A 25,469-nucleotide genomic window follows, 5' to 3' on the forward strand; every position below is an offset into this window, starting at 1 on the left:
TGACGAGTGGCTAGTTTTTTTTTTTTTTGCTCATTTAATTTACGGTTGCTATTTGTAGATAATCATTGTCATTTAGGCTAATTGTCTGTGCTGTCAATACTCAGGTGTCTTGTTACCGGGCTTCACCATCACTGGCTGCTGACATAATGATTTGTCCTGCCGCAAGCAAGTGTGGGCTAATGACCTGTTATCCCTTCTCTTCTCTTCTCTTCTCTTCTCTTCTCTTCTCTTCTCTTCTCTTCTCTTCTCTTCTCTTCCTTTTGCTTTGACTTCTTTCCTCTTATTTTGTCTTTTGACTTCTCTTGTTTTCCTTTCTTTTTCTATCATTTCTTCTCTTTTTTCTCTTCTCTTCCCCTTTTTTCTCTCTCATGTTACCCCCTCTCCTCAACCTTTCTCTTTTCCTTCCTCTCTTTGTCTCTTCTCTCTTTGTTTCTTATCCTTCTTATCCTCTGTTCTTTCTTTTCTCTTATTTATTTTGTTCTTTTCTTTCCTCCTCTTCTCTTCTTTCCTCTTCTCTTTCTTTTGCTTTGACTTCTTTTCTCTTATTTTTTTTCTTTTGACTCTCTTTTCTCATTTCCTTTCTTTTTCTTATCTTTTTTTGTCTTCTTTTTCTTCTCTTCCTCTTCCTCTTTTTTCTTTTTACTTTCTTTCTTTCTCTTTCTTTCTTTTCTTCTCTTCTAATCTCCTCTTCTTTTTTCTTTTGTCCTTTTCTCTTCTTTTCTTTACTTTTCTTAATTTCTTATCTTATCTTCTCTTTTCCTTTCCTATCTCTTGTTACCCCGTTTCCTCAACTTGTCTTTTCTCCCTCCTCTCTTTTCCTTTTCTCTCTTCCTTTCTTTTTTCTTCTTTTATCCTCTTTTCTTTCTTTCTTTCTTTTCTCTTATTTTCTTTGTTTTTCTCTTCTCCTCTCTTCCTCTTCCTCTTCCTCTTCTCTTCAGCCTTGTCTGCAGTATTGGCCTGAGCCGGGCTTGCAGCAGTTCGGGCCGATGACGGTGGAGCTTCTGTCCAGGACAGCCGATGATGACGTCATCATTCGTCTCTTCCGGGTCCAGAACATCACTCGGGTAGGTGGATCCACCACAGGATAAAGAGTCCCATCATCCAATTTACACACAAAAAAAATACATTAAAATAAACACTTTTTTACAATCCAAAGACGAACTGTACAAGTTGTGGACAAAACTGCAGGTACACCTGTGAAATCTACTGCAATCCAAGCACTGAATTTCACCAGCGCTTCAGAAAAACACGACCATGGGGTTTACTTGTTGGAACCAGTCCATTCCCGCAGGCATCTTGAGCTGGTGAAGTTTTCAGTTTTAGTAGTTTGTCTCACTTAACTGTCAGTGTGATTTTGATTTGGGTTTTCTTACTCCTGAAAGAGAAACCTGGCATTCTGGTTTTTACCTCAGGTCACAAAAATATTGTCTTTTTGCTGAGACTATGTCAGAAACGTGTCAATGCACCTCTGCAGTCATTTATTACATAATATCAACTCTGGTTTTGAACTTGCATAATTTATGCGTAATGGTATATGAGCTGACAGTGCCTCAGCAGTGTCAGAACAGCTAGATACAAGTCACACATCTCATCGTAGTCTATTATTGCATTAGGCTTTTCTCAACAACAGACTCACTCATAAAAATATATCTATGTATGTATGTATGTATGTATGTATCTATTTGCACCTGGGTGAAAGTAGTCACACAACAGCTATTCAGATAGTTACACCCTGCCCCAGTAGGCGATGGGGTGGGGGATATGTCACCCTGCATGTTAGCATCATTTGTCTCTGTTATGCAGGTGTAAATAAGCATACTGGCTATTTATATCCCAGGTGCTAATAGTACTGTTGGCTACAGACACCTGGGTGCTTGTCTTGTCATGGTAGGCTACATAGGTGTAAATAGCCACAATGGATATTTTACCAGAGGTGCAAATATTATTATGCAAATATTATTATATTTTATTTATAGAATAATATTACTTAGTATTAAAACATATTAAATTTCAAAAAATATTCTACATGATTGAAGTTGTGAATTTGCAAGAAAAAACTTTTATTCTGTTATTTTAATGTCATAAATAGCAAGAAAAAAACTCAAGAAAAAAAGAAAAAAACCCCAAGAAAAATAATAGTGTTTTACTGCCATAATCTGTCCAGCTATTTGTCTTCTGCCATGTCTCTGCTGCTGAAAATCTAATGTCTATAGACAAACCTTCATGCAGAAATTTTTTAACAAGCTTGACATTCAGATTTTGTGACTTGTTCGATCTTGTATCGGAGTGACATTTGTCTAGCTAATGTGAGAGCATGAGGTGTGACCGGAAGCGTGACAGTTGCTTTCGATTTCAAGTGTTCCTGTCATTTTGTCCACCATAGCTCACCTTGAGTAGGCAGAAGTAGTAGTAATAAAATAGACACTGTGGATATTTGCAGTGATTTAAATGTAATTTAATACTGTAGTGTCCAGCGATGCATTAACAGTAATGAAGGGCTCCACATATATTGATTTTTATTTATTTTCCTTAACTTAATTTAATAAGTGTGTGTAATATCTTTAATTTTCCTGTTGTCACATTAAAGAAATGAACTTTAAGATATGAACATAGACTCTGAATCACTCTGAGTAGCCGTGATGTGTCAGTTTGACAGATTTAATAGCAAAACTGCTGTTTAGACGTCTAATTTTCTTATTAAATGATTTGTTTATGTGTTAGTTGTGCGTATTGACAGTAGCACTTGCTCGAGTCCTTCCTCAGCAGAGAACTGTTCCAGCTCTGTATTGCTGTGGGAGGCATTTCCTGGCACTGAATCAATTCATTTAATTTTAAGAGGGTTAATGAAGCCTGATACTAATATAATGATTCTGAACGGTGACCTAGGTCCCAGCTGGCAGTTGTTGTTCCCAGCGGTCGCAATGATTTGCAGCATAATAATCCTGCTTTCTGTATCAACACCATGATAATGTAATTAGCCACATATGTATAGTCCCAAGACCTGTTTAATTAGCAAGTCCTGTTTGAGCAATTATAGAATACTGAAACAAATATTTTTTTACTGAAAGAAGTTTGTTGATTTTGACCAAGTCTAATATTTCACCATGGCTTTTGTGTTGCTGAGTGTGTGTATGTCTGGGTGTTGTGTTTGGCCTAGTTTCAGCGTCCAATCTGTACACTGTAGCGACTCGTCCAGCTCCCACCCTTTGACCCAGTAGCCTCAGTAGACGCCCCGCAGTCTCCCGTAGATGCTTTCAGCAGCTAGTTGCAGTAGCAGGTGTGTCCTTGTTGTGCAGCTTCGTTTAGCTGACACAAACCCTTCTAGCTCTCGTGCCACCTCACCTGACCCTCACTGTGGCCTAAACCTCGCCTCGCCTATGTGTGCCCCCATCACCCGTCCACCCCCACCCACCCCCTCAAATATCATGACACCACATAAGAAACTGTTCCCACATGGCCTCTCTGCAGGATCCCGAGGAGTCAGAAACCACAGAGCAAGACACAGCTAGCCTCTGCCCCGAGAAGGTACTTCATTCTTCAGTAGATACAGCAAAGGTGTCACGAGTAGTGTTGCTGCTGAGCAATAATAAACTGTGATAACTTGGTATAATTGTAATTAAATGTAACAAGTAACCATTGTTGAGATGACTGTTGGCTTCTACCTCAAACTATGGTACTGTTAGTGCTTGTGTCCCTCCAAAATAAAGTTTTTGAGCACTAGTAGTGATATTGAGCAATGTTGTTATGATAAGTTCTCGCAGACTACATGACACACACCCTGAGATGACTTCCTGGATTAACATACTTATTTAAACCCATACCATAATGTTTTCCTATACCTTATCACTTAGTTTTGGTGTCTAAACGTTATCACTTAATTTTGGTGCCCTAACCTAACCAATTATTTTGGTACCTAAACCTAATCAAGTACTTTTAGTAGCTAAACAAAACCTTTGGCACCTAAACTTAACCAAGTAGTTTTAGTGCCTAAACCTAATTTATCTTACTGGTTTTGATGCCTAAATCAAACCAAGTAGTTTTGATGCTAACCATACCCGCATAGTTTTGGTGTCTTAACCTAACCAATTATTTTGGCACCTTGACCTAACCAAGACGTTTTGGGTTCTAAGCCTAATCAAGGGGTTTTGGTGCCTAAACCTAGCTTACTAGTTCTGGTGCCTAAATCTAACCATTTCAGGGTTGTGTCAAGTAGTGGGCTTGTTTTGTAGTACTGTGCACCCCCAGATAAACCTACCTAGTGTGTACAGGCGAGTGCCTTTTTGTTTTCACGTACCAGAGCACACATGTACGCTATCATGCTCCCAGAAAGGTTTTAATGTGTCACTTAAAAATGCTGAAAAAATCAGCATCTCCAGTGTTTTATAAAAGGGGAAAGTCTTTCAACTTGAAAATTTTATTTTGGAGAGAACGACTGAAATCCTACCCTTCAACCTCAGTAGTTCAGTAGGTGCCCAGCAGTCTCCTATAGATGCTTCCATCAGGTAGTTGCAGTAGCAGATGTGTCCTTGTTGTGAAGCCTCCTTTAGTTTACAAACCCTCGTAGCTCCAGTGCCACTTTACCTGATCCTCAATGTGGCCTGGACCTCCCGTCAGTGCCCCAATCACCCTTCCACTCCCACCCAGCCCCTCAAATATCTTGATACCATATGAGAAACTGTTCCCACGTGGCCTCTCTGCAGGATCCCGAGGAGACTGACACCATAGAGCGAGACACCGATAGCCCCTGTCCCAAGAAGGTACTCCATTGTTCAGTAGATGCAGCAAAGGTGCTACATATTAAACTGTGATAAACTGTGATAACTGGGTATAATATGTGTAACAAGCGACAGCTATCACTGAAATGATCTGCCTCACACCAGTGGTATAGTTAGTGCTTGTATCCCTCCAAAATAAAGGTACCTTATGGAGTTTTGTGGACTAATAGTAGTGGTATGTTTTATGAGAAAGTTTTATATACAGTCTTGCAGACTGCTTTACTACATGATGCACCCGGAAATATCTTAGCTTAGTGGTTTTGGTACCAAGCCCTAATCAGTCAATTTTGGTACTTTAACCTCAGCAAATAGTTTTGGTGCCTAAATCTAACCAAGTAGTACTAGTGCCTGAACCCAAGCAATTAGTTTTGGTTCTTTAACCTAAACAAGTAGTTTTTGTGCCTCAACCTAACCAAACTGCAACCATTTCAGGTGTCATGTAATAGGCAGGTCCTGTAGTACTGTGCACCTGCAAGCAGATCTCCCTGTTTTTTATGGGCAGATTCCTGTTTTGTTTGTATCTTGTGTGCATGTAGCAGGACATACAGGCATTTCCAACAATTCATCGAGCATCCCCTGGCTGTCTTCAGCCTTATTGAAAGTCGTGAAGTTAACCCAGAAATTGTTCGTTTTAAAAGTGCTGGAAGAAAAAAACTCCATTCAAATCCCCAGATTTTTGAAAAACAAGCTTGCGGGTTCTCTGACATTACCGATTTTCTGGGACATTTTGAAGCCTGAACATGCGTTAACTGCTCAGTGGCATTTTAGAACCCAAAAATGTCAAAAATTCATTTGGATGAAGAGGAGAAAGCCTCAGAGCACGGCACACTCTGATAGGCTGATATAATTGACAATTAAGAAAACAGTTTGAAATATCTGTCTTTAAAGCTGCTCTAATCAATATTAGTAATGAAAACGACGTTGGAATTCTACACTTACCCTCGGCTCAACGGGGGTTCCTAGCATCAATGGTTTTAGGGCCCACCGCTTTACAGTTTCGGTTCAGTCTCAATGCTCTCATCAACCTCGTCTCCAGCACTGTTACACTACTTCAACAGCCAATCAGAAGTTAAGAACAGGAGCTCCACAGTTGAACTTGAGCAGGTTTGAAGTGTTGACAGAATCCCCTCTGGCTGATGAGATGTTTGAATGAGTGTGTGATATGTGTGGCGCATATGCAGTGGGTTTAATGCATATATGATGGCTTATATTATAGGGAGAAAAAAAATAAAACTCCTCTCACGTTTTCCTCCCTTTCCGCAACTCTTGCTCCCGACAGCTTCAGGAAGGCCAGCTCGTGGTGCGTCATTTCCAATTCCTGCGCTGGTCCCCATACCGCGACGTGCCCGACTCCAAGAAAGCCTTCCTTAGCCTCCTGGCTCAGGTTCACAACTGGCAGAGGGAGTGCGGAGAGGGACGCACCATCGTCCACTGCCTGTGAGTCCACCTACATACATCTAGACCATATATAATGGTGTTTTTAATGGCCAGTACTGATGTGAGCCTTTTTAAACTTTAGCTGCAGTTCTTCTGTATGTCCAACATCTTTTAATGCGAGGTTCAAATCTATTATGGATTCAACATCTCCTCATGAATTTTATTCTCGTCTGAATGGAAACAGCTGTCAGACTTTCCATTGAAGGCTGGACTTTTGAATTCTAATAAGATGCCACGCTGCATTCAGATTATTCACCTCCCTACTGGAACTTGCCACGACCTCCCTTAAGAAAGTTGATATACTTTTCAGAGTTATTAAATCTCATTAACTCTGAGGTAGAGAGGGAAAAAGAGCCATTAAGTGTTTGTGTCTTTACATTAGCTGCTTGAGTAGATTTGCCTGCCCTCCATTAGATTTATCCCCATCGCCATGTCAGGGCCTTTTGATCTCCAGAGGTCAGGCTCTGTGTTAGACGTCTCATATCTGATTAAGTCCCCGCTCCTGTATTTTAATGAGAACTTGACTCAGATATTCATCTTGAAAGTCTGCCAGTTGGCCTTTTTCTGACAGCGTGCTTGATCTGTGCTCAGTCAAACTGTGACATTTCACTCTGTAGCTCCCCCCTCCGAGAGGCTGTCTGAGCTGCTGTACCACATCTTTATTAGGTCACTCATGTATTTCATGCCTCTATTCTCTGTGTTTGTGTCTATGTGTGTGTGTGTGTGTGTGTGCGTGTCTTTGTTCGGTCTTTCTGGAGTAGGAATGGCGGCGGTCGGAGCGGTACTTTCTGTGCCTGCACCATGATCCTGGAAATGATTCGTCACCACAGCGTGGTGGACGTGTTCTTTGCTGCCAAAACGCTGCGCAACTCCAAGCCAAACATGGTGGAGACGATGGTGAGCATGCAGGGGTCTTTATTTGTCTTTGCTGCAACATATGATACCATACTATGCTGCTGCCGCACACAGAGAGCATCAGGGAAAAGGAAAACTGCTTTGCTGGAAGACAAGGAAATGAAATTAACATTTTTACTCCAGGTTTCACTTTATAAATCTATTTAAAAAGACAGCATCAATGTAAAATCCCACAGTAAAACAGTGTAAAGGTGTTTGGACTGAATGGAAATTAAATTTTAGCTGCACCGTATTGAATACAAAGTTAAAGGAAAGCAGCAAGTGGGCGCAAATCGATACAATTTCTCCCTGGGTAGAGCATAATGAGGCGAAGTTGAAAATGTATCAAGTTGAGCGATGCATTTCCGCCTATCCTGAGGCCGTATGACTCCCAATTTATGAGCAAACAGAGACAAGAAACAGGAGAGAGACAAAAAGAAAATAACAGAAACAACTGGGGTCTTTGTTAAGTTGTGAAATCAGTCAAGGTTAGGATTGTTGCAGGCCTCTCAATCAGTGTGTCACTTTCCTGCAAAGGTAGCTAGCTGCCTGGCTACATCCATGAAAAATACTAACAGAAAAATAATAAGTTTGTGCGCATTAATGTACCATTTCTCATATCTGCCGTAAATCAATCTTTTAAAGAATTAAAAATAGGCTACATACAAAGAAAACAATGCACATTTTAAAACACCTATCAAACAGTTGGTTCATACTAAGGTCCAGCCTCCCACTGGACAGGCAGCCAATCATACTTGAGGATAAGGGGGTGGCAATGGGGCTGGCCAATCAGATTTCAAAGGTGGCCAGTGCCCTGAGACAAGCACAGATGAGATCAGATCAGCTCTCTCACTTACAGAAATAACAACTCATAAAAAGGCTCGTTGCTTAGATTAGTGGTACTCAAACTGTGGGGTGCCCCCCCTCTGGAGGGACGTAGAGCCACTGAAAAATTTTACTATTTGACTAAAATTGAACTTCTTTTCTTCTTTTCTATCAGTTGCTTCTCTAATTATCCCTATGATTTTTTTATGTATAATAATAAAAATTGTGTGGTAGGTGGTATGAACGTTTTTCATCTTCTGAAGGGAGGCATTACAGAAAAAGTTTGAGGACCACGGGCTTAGATTGTCCTGGACATATTTTTAATAGCAGGCAGTACTTTATCTATCGCACCACTTTTTGGTTATTGCCAAAAAACAAGAAAATTGGCTGACAAAAACATGATGTCAAGCTGAGAAATGAAATTAAACAATATATAATAGATTGTCAGAGTCTGAGCCATCACCCGGGGCACTGGGAGCTTTTTGCAAACGTTACTCAAGAGGGAGGAAACAGTGCATCTGTTGGGGACTATTTCCAGCAGTGGATTAATACACATTTGGTGCACTTGTATTTACTAGGATGGTGTACGTGGGACTAGTTTGAAATAAACTGCCAGTTCGTGGTAAAAAAGGAACAGTGTGGCTCACACATATGTTTTTGAACAAATCATCTGATCAAATCAAATGATCAATGATCCAAAAATACACATTTTCCCTCACACACGTGTTGCTAGTCATCTATCTAGATAGTTTTGGTGTGAGTTGCAGAGTTTTGGAGATATCGACCACAGAGATGTCTGCCTTCTCTCCAACTAACTATTGTTTTTCTACCAAACTACACCTGGCAGCATGTCACTGTGCAGAATGAATTGTGCATCTACAGTGAGGGATTACTCGGTTACTCAAGATAATGTTCTTATCGTATCTGGAAAGAGACAATGCTGTTGAGTTTTTTGAATTTTTTTTTTTTTTTGGCACTTTAAGCACCATAAGCCGAGTTCCATTATACTGGAGAGAAAGCAGACATCTCTACAGCTGATTTCTACAAAACTCTTAGACAGCTTCTGATTCAGTTTCATCAAAAAGGGAACTCACATGTGCTTTAAAAAATTAAATATAATGAAATAAATAAATTGAATTCAGCTAAACAACTCCCCATCTCGTGTACTACTGCTTTAATTAATTGGTTAATTTATTTGTCACTCTGAAATATCAGCAGTTTAACTGTGCTGAGTGTTGAGAAATCTGTGTCGCTGTCCGCGGTGCTGAAGCTGGAAACTAAGACTTACTTTAAAGAAGCAGTGTGCTCATCAATAGCGTGCTCCCACTGAGCAGTCCTTCTGTTAAAAATGAACAAATTGCCATGCTGCTGGGAAGATATAATAAATAATTCCAGGCCTTATCCTCCCTACTCATTTTCCATCATACTGTGGTTCGTATGGCTGTGAAGCAAGCATTACGAGGTCTTAAATAATTTAACATAGTGAACCCTGCCTAAACCCTTCCATGTTTATTTAGGTCTGCTCATTAGATTTGTTGATGGTAAGACAAATATAGATATAATAATATATGTCTGAGGTCAAGTGGAGGAAAAGTGGATACACCAAGAACTTAATTACAATATCTGATCACTGAGTAACCTCTGGAAAGCACTGAACATCTGAGGTCACAGTTCATACAAAGTATTTACTGTTGGAAATATAATATTGTTTGGTTACACAAATTCCATCAATCTCTTTGATTACTACATTCATTCATTCACCTCAATATTGATAAACATTTTTTTTGTTCATTATTTGTGCTTCTTGTTGTCATTTTCTTGGGATGATTTTCTTAATTTATGATTATTTTTCTTGCTTGCTTCCTTCCTTTCGTTCTTTCTTTTTTCCTTCTTCCTTCATCACTCTCTTTTCTTTCTTTCTTTCATTCTTTTTTTCTTCCTCTCGTTCATCTTTCTTGTTTTCTTCTTCTTTCTTTCCTTCCTTCCCCTTCTCTTCCTTCCCCTTCTCTTTCTTTCTTTCTTTCTTTCTTTCTTTCTTTCTTTTTCCTTCTTCTTTCCTCCCTTTCTTTTATTCTTTCTTGTTTTTTCTTTTCTGTCTTTCATTTTGTCTTGTTTTCTCTCTCTCTTTCTTTCCTTCTTCCTCCCTCTTTTTCATTCTTTCTTGTTTTTTTGTTTTCTTTCTTTCTCTCCTTCTGTCTTTTTTCTTCCTTCCTCTTTCTTTCCTTCTTTTTCTTCTTCATTCCTTCCTCTCTTTTCTTTCTTTCTTTCTTTCTTTCTTTCTCCCTCTTTCATTCTTTCTTATTTTTTCTTGTTTTCTTTCTTCTTCCTTACTCCCTCTCTTTCATTCTTTCTTGATTTTTCTTTCTTTCTTTCTTTCTTTCTTTCTTTCTTTCTTTCTTTCTTTCTTCTTGTTTCTCTCCTAAAGGAAGCCCATAGTCTGTGGTTTCTTGACCTCTCCTGACACATTTCTTATTTTTTCATGACCTGGATTTTGTGCAGTCTTGTCTGTATGCAAATAAATATCAATCATTAAATAACTGCTCAATATTTGCGGCTGTTCTAGGAGCAGTACCGGTTCTGCTATGACCTTGCCCAGGAGTACCTGGACTGCTTGGAGGTCAGATAGCACCAATCCCTCCCTCTCGTCCTTCTTTGAGGAGAAGGTCTGGATCTTGGATCCCTCTTCCTGGATCTCTGCTCCTGCCTCCTTCAGTCCATGTATAGCCTACAGCTCTGGTTGTCTCCTCCACCACGCCTGGATGAACCGTCGTCTGCCATAAAGAACTTTGAAGATCGAGAAAGCTCACTTGGACAACTTGTAACATAACTACTGACCGACTGACCCCCTTCTCCCCCTACTTTTTTTGCTTTTCCTCGGCGCTCTGACCCAACCTGTACTCTTTTGTGCCACTTTACATCTGCCGAACCAGAGGACACCTAACAGGAGTGGAGTTCATTTTATACACTGTCAAGGCAGCCGGACTCCCTGTTGTACACCTCGCTGACAGGATTCAAAGAGCTCAGCTGTGTCCTGCCTTACTCTCAACAAACACTGAACGGGAGCTCCAGTTGATGCCAACCACTGGCTGTTATTTTGTGTTTGTTTGTAACACTGTAAATGGTGCAATCTGCTGTTGGTGAACATCCCATGTCGTACTGTACTATATTTGAACTTTCTGGTGGGTGAGGCTGACGTTGAAGGTTAACAGAGGGAGAAAACGAAAAGAAGTCGGTCACATCCGATGGACATATCTGTACAGTAGAGTTGTCTTGGACCTAATTTCTCTTTATTTATTTTCCGTGTATATAGATGTTTTTTTTCCTCCTACCCCTCCCCTCCTCCGGGTGTTTCTAGATGTTCTCAACGTCTTCTCAATGTGCCAATCCATTCTCTCTGTGTCTGTAAATGGGGACCACTTCAGCATCTGCATGCCCAGTCCTAAGTGTTTCATCGCAGTGTGTGGCCCAAGTCTGCTTCAGGGCGGATTCTGCGACGCGAATCCCTCCGCTAGTCCCGAGAGAGCTCCGTAAGAATAACCACGTGTTGCTGTGAGAATCCGGCGAAAAATCTGTTGCTTTCTAAATTTGTATTTATTCAATGTGTTTTATTTTCTAAATAGTGTATAAAACAGGAAAAGAAATAAACTACGTTGTTGCTTAACAGCCACGCTTTTTGGAGAGATTTATTTTTTCACACTGCACACAGGGGCGGAGACGAAGGGGTGGCGCCTTGAATGGTGCCCTCCCCCCACCATAGGCAGAACATGTTAGGTAGTCTGTGTGTTAGCATCATGGATGGATTACTGAGCACGGCCTGGGAGCCTTTAGAATATCTGTGTCCAGGGCCCCATTGTCTCATAATCTCTCCAAGGCTGTCATTGACTGTGTAAAGATGGACGACACATCTCCACTTCCTCCTACAGAGCAAATCGGAAGCAAAAATATCCTGCGCCTCACTCGGCTAACTACAAAAATTGGCAAAGATTTGGAGTGTGGGTGGAGCTTAAGCAGCTACCCAGTGTCTACCTAGTTAAAGGATTGAGCAATACGAACAGGTGTGATGAACAAAGTAATTAGCCACATAGACCCAAACCATCTATTGTACTGGGCGTCTTAATATGAAGGTCTGTGGGAACTGTCTCGCTCAAGTGGCCATTCGAGGAACTGCAGTTCTGGCACTTCACAGTCGGCTTCATTTTTCAGCCCTGGACGTTGCCGCTTGGAATCTGTGAAGCAGTGATTGAGGTTGGAGGTATCAAGGCCCCGCCCCTACACCCAGCCGGCCCAGTCACGAACAGGACTCAGCTGTCAATCATGATGTGACTTTATATAGCAGCAAATAACTAATTAAAACCAAACTGATCAGAAAAAAATGAACCTTGAACATATATCAGCTATACATACATACATGTCCTATATGCTGACCTATAGTGCAGCCAGCCACCAGGGTGTGATCACTATTGGGGAGCTGTCATTGATACAAACCCAGAGATGGAACAAAGAACCCCAAAAAGAGGATCTTGCTCTTTAAGCACTGTAGGAGGTGTGAGAAGCTTTTAACATGTGTCCAGTGCCCTATTTTCTCATAATCTGTTCATAGCTGTAGGCTGTTTGGGGTAAAAAATAGCAGCTATTTATTTACACTGTTTTATATCCGAATATTTAAAATTATTTATGTGTCATTCATTTATAACACTCAATGAATAATGTTGTCATTATTAATGTACAGTTTATCAGTCCAAGCATCAAAGCTTCAAATCAGTATCACACTTTTTCACTCATTTCACTTTTACAAATGTGTCCCTGTTCTTTAAAGGGATAGTTCAGATGTTTTTTTTAAACGGGGTTGTGTGAACAGCAGATGGTGGTCGACACACCCGCAGTTTGGAGAAGCAGCAGGAGCAGCTAAGTAAAGCACTGCTGAGGACAGAGTCAACGACAAAACATGTCTTTCTCCCCTAAAAGCATCAGTATTGCTTTAAGCATACGCTATATTAAGAATATTTTCGCCAATTTACCTCGCTGTCAGACAGCCTTGTCTGATGGGAAACTGCTGTTGTATAAGCCAAATATCACTTTCTCCAAATCCACCAGACTTCACAGGCAAAAATAGTCATTTCACCACGCAGAGCAAAGGAGTTGCTGGTCTGCCCCTGCCTTGATTGGTTGTATTGTTTGTGTTATTGTGTGACTTCACACAATAATACAAACACACCAATGGAGTCTGGCAGCTTTGGAGAGAGCGATATTTCACTGATATAATAGCAGTTTCCTGTTGGAAAAGGATGTCTGACAGCAAAGTAAAGTGGTGAAAATGTTCAAAATATAATGTACACCTAAACTAAACTACACCAGTACTGTCGGCAAAACACTGACTATGAAGAAGTAACTCGCAGCTACACTTCAAAAAATCCAGACTATTGCTTTAAAACTGCCCCCGTCTGCCACCCCCGACTCCCATTTAAAAGTTTCAGAGAGCTGCACTCCGCAAAGGTATTTCCAAGCACTTATTAGTTTGTGATGGAGTAATTGTTGACGCCCCCCTCAACACCACCGCCACCGCCGCCCCAGCCACTTGCAGATATTGCTGCTTAAAAATCCCACAGTTCACTCGCTTGACCTGTGTTTTAATTTACGCTTATCATTTAATTAGCAACTTTAATGGACTTTTTTATCATTACCACCAAACAGAGCCTCTAGGATTCCGCCACCTCTTTAATTGGAGAGTCTTGATGATCCATTGATCGAGGGCCCGACGCACTTAATCTGCATGTGGCGCTCGACAAGCGATGTCACATCCAGTTACTGTGTTTTATGAGTGGCTGATAAGCTCTGGTGATTCACTGTTTGACCCTCCCCTGCACCCTGTTTCTTATCAATATACTGTACTCCTCCTTCTGCTGCCGGTGCACTTTTTAAATGAGGGACGGGACACTGACAGACGATTTTCTAACACATGCAGAGGAGAGTGCAGAGACAGCAGCACAAGCAAACTCCAGAAATAGTCCAACGACGTGATAGAGGTCAAAGGGCACGCTGGGTTGCATTGTTTGGCTGTCAGTGTTGTCTCCTACGTTCAATTACATTCTCTCTTTGTATTTCTGAGGCAATAGATCTCCTTTTACGGCATTTAAAAGATGATGAAAAGCCGCATAATGCGTGTTGGATAAAAAAAACACAATCGCTATTGTGTGCAGCGCACAAAGAGACAGGGACGACGCTCTCCTCAAAGCATCTGTTTATGTCAGATTACAAAAAAGCTGGAAGTGATTTTTTTTTCCTCTTCACGTGTTGCTGGAAAGAAAACACAGGTCTTCAGATTTGCCGCTGCTGCCTCTTTTGCTTTTGGAGGCTGATCTGAATGCTTAAGAGTACAGTGCTGGTCTCATTGTCGCAGCGGCACCGTCTGTAATTACTGTAGGAGCCATTGTTTCACGTTGAAAGGCTGCATTCAAGCGCTGGAACTGAGACTTTCTAGATGACTGAATGCAGTGAAAAGCAGAGAGAGGGCTTGCGGGTATCTGGGGATGCTTATCTTGATGATTTCATTAATCACAGGACGTTCTCTGTATACGCACAGACACACTCGCAGGGAAATTACACTCAACAAAAATAGAAACGCAACAGTTTTTGTTTTTGCTCCCATTTTTCACGAGTTGAGGTGAAAAATCTCAGACTTCTTCTGTGCACACAAAAGGTTTATTCCTCTCAAATGTTTCAGTGAGTGCTCCTCCTTTGCCAAGATACTCCATCCACCTGAAAGGCTGCTGATTAAACTGCATGATTATAGCACAAAGTTTGCCTTGGGCTGAACTGTCATGGTTATGGATTTTAGTTGAGTTGTTTCTTGTTTATTTTAAAGTTCTTTTCTTTCTTCTTGTTTCTGCTGTTTTAACTTCCACTGTTTTTGCCTCCTTTTTTGATTATATATTGTTTTACCATGCCCCTAATTAGCCTTAGCTTGTATTTAGTCTTGAGTCTTTCCCTTCTCAGTTGCACTTCAGTTGTTCTGGCCTTTGCATTTTCCCCAGTGTTTCTTTGTGTTTTTGGACTTCCTTCTGGACTTGGACATTCTGATCCTGTGCCTTCCTTCTGTCTGTAAGCTTTTGTTTTTTATTCTGTATTATCCCGCTTCAAGCAGGGCAACAAGGAGCAACAAGTGAATGGGCAGAAAGCTCAAAATACAAAGTCAAAAACAAAAGCTTACAGGGAGAAGGAAGGCACAGGGTCAAAAATGTCCAGAGGACAATCTATACAACACAACAGGCAAAATGCAAACTCCTGAAGAAGGTCCAAAAACACAAGGAAACACTGTGGGGAAAGCAAAGGCGAGGATGCTGAACTGGCAGCTTAGGAGAAAGACACAAGACTAAATACACAGAGAAGCTAATTAGGGACCAACGATAATCAAAAAAAGACAAGAGGGAATACAAGAACTTCAAAATAAAACACAAGTCAAAAACAGGAAACAACTAAACTAAAACCCAAAACTATGATATGGTCGTAATAAAAAGTGCAATTTGTTCTTGAAAAAAACAAAAAACAAAACATGTACTATTCACTGAACTATGGCTGTTTCACAGAGGGCTTTTTTTTCCCAGGAGGGTAAAGTCATGACCCGCTCTACTCTGCCTCTGATTGGATAGTACTTGTTGCATTCATTGATTGGCTTGATTAGGTCTAGGCGTTCGGAGTGATTGGTCAGGGTTAGACTAAGAGTATTCAGGCAAGCCAATCAGAGACAGAGAAGGGCGGGTCAAGACTTTGCCCTCCTGGGGAAAAAAATGTGTTATCTGTAGCCCTGTTTGAAATAACCATAGTGCAGTGCACAATATGTAAATTCTGCCACTAGAAACACACTGTGGATTTATATTTTTCACTTACAAAGCTGCTGTATTTTTATTTTGGTATGTATTATATCATATTATATTGATCGCCTGTAATTATATTTATTCCAGGTAATTAAGAGAGACGTACATATTATCTCATCAGTACATGAATGAGGCTCAGTAATCCTGTTTCAGTACCTGCAGCCAGTGATTTCACCACAACTCTGCACATGAATAGTTTATTATTTGCTCTTTTGTTTCATTTTTCATAGTCACACCCTCCTACTAAGAGAGCAATCACAACAGACTTATGCATGCCTTTTGATTGTTCAAATTCTCACTCGTAAGTTATTAATATCCACATGAAAGAGCAGACACACTGAGCTGTTTTAGCGGACTATAAGCCAACGATAAACAACACCGGGCTGGTTTCCACGGCAAGATCCGCTGCCTGGCGCTGGGTTACAGTTTGTCTTTGGTCCCATCCAGCGGGCTCTACGGGACAAGCCTCTTCCCTCATCCCTGTCATGTAAGTCCACGTCTCTTTAAGTTGTGTAATCAATCAGTGGCTTGTTTGCAGTGTTCATCGGGGGCCAAATGGGCTGATGGGATGTCTGAGCATGTGGGGGAGCAGACCCTGGCACCCTGGCATCACAAGTCTGCAGAAGGAAAAGCTGCGTAAACACAAACACAAAGATGCGTCTCCTCCCCCTGCTGGCTTTGTGTTAAGGCTCCAGCCATGCAGCAGGCAGCCACATGAATCAATTAATATCTCCTTCATTCTGACACAAATTCACCATGGGAGGTGGAGCACGGCCGGCTGCTGAATAGAGACGTATCTGCGCGTCTCCCTCGACTGATGGCAGATTCAATTTGAGCTCACTTTATCTCCGTGCGGATTCATCTTATCTCTGACATGACTTTACATTGCATTAAATTAGATTGCTCTTAACGGGTGTGTGGACCGGAAGCTTCTCTCATCTCTTTACACGGTCAAATCGAATAATGTCGCACAAGGTCTGCAAAACCTATTTCGGGGATGGCGAGGCTGCTGACGATAAAAGCTAGTGTTTTTTAAGAAAATGTCTCAGTCGGCGTGGCAATCATCATTGATTATGTCAGGCCCGGATGATAGAACGTCCATGAAGGCGGCGGTTAATGGCGAAGCTGTCGTTTGGTGAGGAGGCAGGACATCAGTCGGGGTAGCCCGTGGCGGTGCTGAAAAGGCGGGACAGGAAAGAACTGATGAGGCCGTTCTCCCACCCACGGCATAATCTATCGAGGTGGGAGGGGAAGATGGGAGGGGATGGCTGGGGGCGAGTCAATAATGACCCCGTTTTATCCCGGCGGCTCGCGGTTCACAGGGCCCCGCACCTCCATCTTCCACTTCTCCATGTGACAACAACCTCGCAGGGATGGCCGGGGGGGGGGGTGGTCCGCGGTGGCGTGACCTGCAAAGACCCGGCTGATATGAGTAATACTACACACCCTGACCAACACACACGCCTCACCCCTTTTGATGAATCCACAGCTGTCAGAGCTCAACACCCAGCTCCCGCTGATGGATGTGACAAAGAGTTTTAACACATTTATGCACATCTGAAAATGTGATGAAAGTGGGTTTTAAAGAGCTACATATTTTTTTTTATTTTCGCCTTTATTGGATAGCACATAGTATTGATGCAGATGGAAAACGAGAGCAGAGAGAGACATGGCGTGCAGGAAAGGTCCCCAGGCAGTACTGGATCAGGGACATTACAGGTATGTGGCATGCATTCTAAACATTCAGTCAGAGAAATTCAGTTTCAGTGTTTGTTTTTTTTTCTGCTGCTCATCATTTCCATTAGGTTGGAAAACAGTTAGTCTGACTCACCAGATGCACACAGTGTCTGTTATCTGCATTCTCAAAGGAAACAACAACAACCTCCAAACTGCAACCTAAATTAGTGCCTGGGACGCTAATAGTATGAAAGTTAAACCTACCTTTTCTTTTGACTCTGTTTTGCAGCAGCACTGTCGCTGCATCCTGGGCTTAACACCAGTAAACGGGGTCATAGGCAGGATTTTTGGAAAAACAGAGATTATGAGTCAAAGAAGTAAAAATGTGGATTTTTTTCATATTATATTTACTGAACAAACAGCTCCATTATATTTTCTGCAAGTTTTATTTTGATGGAGTTCTATCAAGGAAATTCTTTTGAAACAGCAACTCTTGAAGGCATGTAACATTACCATATTAAAATGTCTAAAAATGACAGTGGTTCCCAGCCTTTTTCTTTAAGGACCCCCGAAAAAAGTGACATATTTTATGGGTATTTAATATTAAATTCAATGTCAAACAATAACAGTACAGAACAAGTAACAAGCTGTACAATTAATCCAAATAGTGAACACAGTAAGTGCAAGGTGTTTGTGTAAAATGAGTGATTTTGATTTGAGCGGATTATTTCCTGTGAATACTGCATCAGAGGTGAGTTTTCCTGATATCTTCAGGAACTTTTTATACAACTCTCTGACTTTATTATGTTTTTCTTTTAAAAATAATTTTATTTATTATTAACAATCACACAAATTCAATGTTTTCTTCCCTCTGACTCTTTGGTTGTTTTAATCACATGCTTTTCTAATACAGGACAAGGCTGTTTAGCAAACAGTGAAGGCTCTGGTAATAATATATCTATTTACTCCTTCTTCTTTTTTTAAATAATAAATAACACAAATAACTAATTTTTGTTTTTCTTCACAGAAATGACTAAAATACTGCAAGCCCTTGCTGGAGTCAGGAACCCCAAGTTGGGAACCAGTGGACTAGGCTCATGTTCTATATTTTCTTAGGTTGTTAACCCAAATCTTTCCAAAAACATGCAATGGTGTGTTTTATTCGGCCGCTTGTCAATGGCATCATATTCCCTTCACCTAGTTGCTTTGACATGTGGGGAAACACCAGATGATATGTAAGAGAGTGTAAAGAATGAAAAAACAACATCTCCCATGTTCCCACACTACATCATGATGTCATCAGAGTCCATTTTTTGTGATTGTTTTGATGAAAAAAACCCACACCATCAGAGATGACATACTGCGCGTTTCCAGAAGCTTCTTTGGAAATCATGGGCCAGTTAAACATACTGTTTTATTTTTCAATATACTGAATCATTTATTTATGTATTTATTTTATTGCCCTAAAAGCAAGGGCATCATTGCCACTGGGGATCATGATTCAAAATCCTCTTTGTGTCTCGCACTCTTTTATTGTTTCAGGTTGATTCTCACAGTGAAGTCTGTCTGAATGTTGTTCTTTTACTGTCCAGCCACCACAGGCCATATGAGACAAGAGCTTAGTTAATAAAAGTTTTAATGCACTCATCTGAGTCGCCTTCAGTTATTACCGTGCCCTCAATACAATAAGCTGAACAAACAGCAGCAAAGGCTTTGCAGACTTGTTATGCCCTGGAATTAGCCTCAAATTAGGTCACATGCAGGCTTCCTTTACTGTACATATGGCTGAAGGTTGTTAGGGTAACTTGTCCCCACCAGTTCAAAGATCACACCTAAAGTTACTTGACATCAGCCTACAGAGTGTCCATCATGGGAACAGTAAGTGTAAACTCATCCAAAGGTTGCAAAAATTCCAGTTTTCCAGAATTAAACACAGAGGATGGGACCTCATTAGGAGCTGCAGGCCTGAATGTGGACAACAATTCATCATGTGTCTCTGGTAAGTCATTAACTCTGCTATATCACATTATGATAGAAGGAAAAAGCACTACAACATTACAGCAGTGACACCGATTTTATGACAATTAAATGTTTTTTTAGTCTACATTTTATGGATTCATATGTAAGCGCTTAATCAACCAGACTTATTTTTGAAACTTTTTTGAATTAGCAACCACACACAGTGAGGAGTGATTAGCTACACCGTGATGTTTTGCTACAGTACACAGACAGACAGCTACTTTTTTTGACTCATGAATGGATATATGACAAAATACTGAGAATAAAACCACTGATCTTAAAGGACCAGTGTATAGGATTTAGTCGGTGAGCTTGCAGATTGGAAACATTTCCCCTCACCCTCCCCTTCTGAGTGTGTAGGAGAACCTATGGTGGCTGTAAACTTGTGAGAAACTAGCAAAAGGTCCTATCCAGAGCCGGTGTCTGTTTAGGGCTACTGTAGATTCATGGCAGTTCGAGATGATTATTTTCTTCATTAATTGGTTAATTAATCCTGTCAGAATCTTGTCAGTTGAAAAATAGGTCCAAACCTGTGGAGCACGCATACTTTTCAAGTCTTTCTCATAACAGTTATTTCCATTATCTTTATTACCATTATTTTCTTGATTATTCGATTAGTTGTTTTGTCCATGAAATGTCCGAAAATGTCAATCAGTGTTTCCCAAAGCCCAAGATGACAACATCAGAAAGCTCAGTCAATGATTTTTTTTTAATTACTCAAACTGATTAGATGATTATCAAAATAGCCAATTTATTAGATAATTACAATGATTATGGGGGGATGATTCTTATTTTCAGATGATTATACACTAAGAACATTACACCCATTTCTGTCATATTCTGCCAACCCCTGTAAATCTTACACTAGTGTCCAGCCTCACAGACTCACACACTCTGAGGCACCATCCTGGTGAGTCTGTGAGGGCTTAAGGCTGTGCTGTCAAATTGCCAAGTCCATGAGGGTACTTTTGGAGCCTTTTATGCACATGCTCCGTAAGTCTGCAGTTCTGCAGGCTTTGCCTGAGTGAATTACCCACAGTTCATAGCATGTGACATAACTGGGGGAACCTTTTTTTTCATAGATGATATCGCTCTTGATTATGTTCATTATTCCATATGAAAAGTTTAACATACATTTATTAAATCACTACCTAGGAGCTCACCCAACAAAAGACAAAGCTTTTAAAATGGAACAAATCAGAGGTTTCATTGAAAAATGTTCCATTTTAAAAGCTTTGTACTTTTGTAACTTTATATTCGTGGATATGTGTACCTCTTTTTTTATTCTTATGTTATTGTCTTGTAATATTTTCATTTTATATTCCTCATATGTATTTGTGTAATTTGTATCACTTTGACATGTTGCAAACTGCTATCCTATTCCTACATTTTGTACCATTGTGAGCGCTTGCAGCCTCTCACACATCTGGAAGGGCTCAGCACTTGAGGGTATGGGGGGACAATTGTCGGCCCATGGGTCAAATCCGGCCCTTTCATCATTTAAGTAACTATGACAAAAAAGATAAATAAATAATTTCTTCAAATGAGAGAGAGGCTAAGTAGCCAATTATGTTTTATCTCAGGATGTTTAAAGTTGAGAGAATTTAGGAGCGTTGAACTGAATGAAAAATGATGGTAAATGCAACACTGGGTTCATTAAAACAACAAGCTACTTCTCATCTTGAATTACAAAGGTGCTTTGTTCTTTCCTGTACTTTCGTAGGCTACATAATGTTTCTTTTCCAGCTGGTAAAACTAATAAAATGAAAAATAAATAAATAAATAAATAAAATAAATAAATAAAAGATACATTGTTTTGCACATTTAAATTCCAAACTTTACTGGACTTACAAGAAAGTAGCCAGTACAATTACTCAGTCTATTAGTTTGAACAAAACAGAGCAGATAAATAGCAGAACACTGACTCATGAAAGGTACAGTATATTGCTTTAATGATTCAGGATTTGTCTGTAAATTCTTTATATAATTTTGGCAAGAACCCCTTGGAATATTGAATTTAGATTATTAATATGTATGTACAGTATTTCTAAATTAACATTATGTGATGTTATGTCCTTTTTATTCAAATCAGGTCCTCCTTGCTTTCCCCCCTGCTCTCTATAATGGATCTTTCTCATTGTAGCAGACGTTTAAACTTGTCATAGCAGAAGAAAATCACAGGTGTAACTAATGACATTAATGATATCTCCATTCCATTAGGACACACATTAAGGTGTGTCAGTGTGAGCCCGCAGCATGTACAACAGCTGAGATATGATACCGGAACACAGCCACTCTTAATTAATGTCATTAGTAACACCTGTGTTCAGGAGCAGGCAGCGCGCGAGGGGGCGCCTGCCTGAGCTCCTCCCTTTAAGCAACAGGTCTTTTGCAGTTTATTTTTTATTCCAACTTGTCATGTAAAATGTTTTTCTACATGAAAAAACATGAATAATGGTAATTAGATAAATATATTTAAGGTTAAACGACCTCACGTGACCCCGCGTTTTGATTGGTTGCTGAGTGTTCATGCATAAGGAGAAAGAAAGTTCGGCTAAAAGAGCAATGTTTAGCTCAATTTTAGCTGATATGCTAGTTTGTGTCAGCTGTCGGGCTGAGGAGTGGCTGTGCTGGGTCCAAATGGATGCTTGCAAACGCTCAAAAACGAAGGTGGAAGAAGTGAAGGACTGGACATTGTGGAAACCAGGCGGACTGTGAAGGGTAAGCCACATTTCTTTAATTTGTTTGTTAGCTAACTTAAGTGGCTGCAAGCTTAATGAACTTGCTAACACGTTTGTTTGGCCCAGAGTTCTCTGTAGTGTGCTTCATGTCATGGATTATACTGTGTGTGCCAGCTGGGCGTGAGTTGTTTGTTGTTTGTTTGCACAAGCCATACAAGCCATGGTGGCTGTTTCATGTCACCAGAGAAAGTTGTGTCGTATCTGCTCCCCAGGTGTCATTAAATTACTTTAGAGGAGAATGGTCGGCTAGTATGCTGTTAGCTTTAAGTATGATGTTGTGGTTTGTTATGCATTTTAAAGTGCTTTGTGTTGTTTCCGCTGTGTGGTGTCATCAAAATATTTTGACGTGTCTGCTTTGTTATATGGTTGTGTATAGCGTTACTAGTGAAGGAATGTAACTAAGTACATTTACTCAAGCAGCGTAGCATACTTAAGTACAAATTCAAGGTACTTGTGCTTTACTATGCTTCTGTTTTATACTTAGCTACTTAACACTTCTGTACCACATGTCAGATGTACATTTATTGTGTTACTTACTTCCCTACATGTCTGTGGCAGTTTTCGTAACGAGTTACTTTTCAGATTGGCCTATATTTTATATATATATGTCCTGTCCAATGAAAACCATGTACCTTTTGAACATTTTTAATCAACTGAAGTATTAAAGGAGAAGTGTGTGATTTCCAGTGGCATCTAGCGTTCAAACCTTAGATTGCAACTAAGAGGATTTACCCCAACACCGCCCCTCTCTCACCAAGAGTTCGGTGGCTGTCAGCGGACAAACTGGCGAGCGAAAGCTATCTCACAACAAACTACAATTATGTGTGTAGGATGAATTATCTGTCCAGCAGAAAACAGGCAACCTCTGCGTCACTGTGAAAACGTTTGTCCTCCATCAGTAGTTTCCATCGTGTAAACGCTATGCCGATGTTGATTTTTGCCATTTCCTGTCATGCTTGTGTTTACTTTCTTCGCATCTCCGCTTCTTGGATGACGGGGATTCACTGTCCGCTGCTTTTTGTTCTGGTACAGTGTATGTATGATCCTCCATTCGTCAAAACTGTGCCAGTCAAGGTTCACAACGCTAAATGGTCTGCCAGCAATCACCCGCGTCTATCCTCCCCGTCTACTTCCGTGTTTACGCTGCGGCGTCTACGTAAGGTCGCCATGGGCTTCCCAAGACTCACTTGTAGTGCAGTGATGATCTCCGTAAGGCAACCCGCTCGTATGTAACTATAAATGGCTATTTCTAAAGTAATGGGAACATATAGATTATGAGTTTACGTTGATTGATAATAATAAATAACATACTTATATATAATATATCTCATTTATGTACATAAATTCCTGTAATTATTACACACTGGTCCTTTAACTGTTCCTTTATGGTTAGGTTGTCAAAAGTATCAATGTATCGATACTTTTTCAATATTACCTGGTTAAAAACAAATGGAAGTACTAAATTAATAATAATTAAAAAACTAAGTGCTCATTTAAGACTTCAGTCTTTACTGTCCTGTCCTGCCTACCTTGGCTAGCAGCAAAATCAGACAGTCTTTAGTGTTTTTTTTCCTGTATCAGCACTCTGTCCAGGTTGGTAATTTAAAAAAGGGAGCTGGCAGGAATCCTTTTTGTTTACCTCTGACATTTTCTTTCCTTTTGCCATGATATCAAAAGAGGTGTTAGGTATGAATATTTTTTTGCTCTGAGTATTAATCCAAAATCCACTTTTCTGCATAACGAATAAGTTGCTTTGATACTTTAATTTCTTTTTTTCTGATAATATTTACTTACCTAGCTAATTTTCTGAAAGAAGTACTTTTACTTGTAGTGTATTAGTACTTTTAATTAAGGAAAAGATCTAAATACTTCTTCAACCAGTCTCGGGTCTGGGGTCCTCCCACCAAACAGACTTACAGGCTTTGTTTTCTGCATTCTGATGGCTTAAAGAATGACAATAAGTATACTGCAGCAGCATTTTTATGTTAAATGCTTTACATGCTTTTTCCATGAACATCTACTGGTATGGACTTGCTTAAATCTCTAAACCAGTCAGTTTTCCTTCATTCATTAATTAAATAATTCATTTCATTTTCTGCCCCATCCCTTAGAAAAAACTGATTTGGCAGGTCTGAAATACTGAATGCTCTTTTCCTTTAAAGCTTTCCTTAAGAAACAGGAATAATTCTCATCCAGGATGTCTGAAATTTGCTTGACTGTTTTCTTCCTCTTTCTCCAATTCTCCTGTCTCTTAGTCGTTGCATCTGGTAGTGTATGCCAGGAAACAACATTTGGTGTAGCTGTGTTGTTGTCCACATAGAAACAAAGTTTTAGTTTTGTAGACCTTATAAACATTGTATATTGCCAGAAAAGGAAATAAAAGGTGTGAAAAATTGGCCTAAATCGGGTGATATATGGGAGAATTCTGACCCTAGGAGGAAACCAGGATGGGGCAATGAAAATCGGGAGCCTCCTGGGAAAATCAGGAGGCTTGGCAAATATGCTACAATATATAGCCTGCTTTATGATGGTGGTTTGATGATGCCTTCATAAAGAAAAACACCTTTTATGAGATTAGCTATAACTTGCATAATAGTCCAAACACACTAAACATTATTATTCTTTTATTTATTTAGTTAATTATGTTTAGACACATTTTAGCACCTGTCCCTTTAAGCTCCCCCATAGACTGGCTGAATAAACATGCCTGAGGACCTAACTAGACACCTTCCTGTCTATGCAATATGTATATCTTTTCCAGTGGAATACTACCAGGCCTGCAATAGGACCTCGAGATCAAGTAATCTAATTAAACAGTTCTCACCTTAAGGCCATTATGTCAATTGATAATATGCTTTAGTGGTGCATATTCGCAAACAAAATTTCCTATTAATTCAGCAAAGACTAGTTGAGCCTGGGGCTTTCAAGGCACCTGGAGTTCAGTGCTCCAGGGCTGTTGCCTGCTTTGCCCAGGTGGCAATCCAGTCTCGTCCCATAGCCTCCTCCTGCCATGGCTGCCTGCTGAATGACAGTACTGCCTGGCTTTGACAGGTTCAGATGTCTGCTGTAAAGAGGATGATGCTGTGGTGGCCCTGAGAGCTCAGTGCACTGCAGCTTAAGAAAACACATGCAAATAGGTAAAACACAAGCAAATTAAGAAAACATCCCAACCAGTTTGACAACATACGTACAGTATTTAAAAAAAAAAAAAAAAAAAGTGACAAAAATCA

At 40.2% G+C, this 25,469-nt stretch overlaps 1 protein-coding gene across 6 annotated transcripts in view; it reads left to right on the top strand.

Moving 5' to 3' along the window:
- Window positions 1-11,594, top strand: part of ptprua (protein tyrosine phosphatase receptor type Ua) — a 310,129-nt gene extending 298,535 nt beyond the window's left edge. For 3 of the 6 annotated variants that reach the window (XM_084739999.1, XM_084740000.1, XM_084740001.1), the window contains 6 exons: window positions 939-1,064; window positions 3,469-3,525; window positions 4,701-4,757; window positions 6,055-6,212; window positions 6,974-7,109; window positions 10,495-11,594. In XM_084739999.1, the coding sequence (XP_084596125.1) occupies window positions 939-1,064; window positions 3,469-3,525; window positions 4,701-4,757; window positions 6,055-6,212; window positions 6,974-7,109; window positions 10,495-10,557 (597 nt within the window). In that variant the 3' untranslated portion in view covers window positions 10,558-11,594. The remainder of the gene's footprint in view (window positions 1-938; window positions 1,065-3,468; window positions 3,526-4,700; window positions 4,758-6,054; window positions 6,213-6,973; window positions 7,110-10,494) is intronic. The other 3 variants (XM_084740002.1, XM_084740003.1, XM_084740004.1) reach the window with 1 other exon arrangement.
- The last annotated feature ends 13,875 nt before the right edge of the window (window positions 11,595-25,469 follow it).

The sequence above is a fragment of the Lutjanus erythropterus genome, chromosome 16 (assembly GCF_056507025.1).
Source record: "Lutjanus erythropterus isolate fLutEry1 chromosome 16, fLutEry1.hap2, whole genome shotgun sequence".
Classification (NCBI taxonomy): Eukaryota; Metazoa; Chordata; class Actinopteri; order Lutjaniformes; family Lutjanidae; genus Lutjanus; species Lutjanus erythropterus.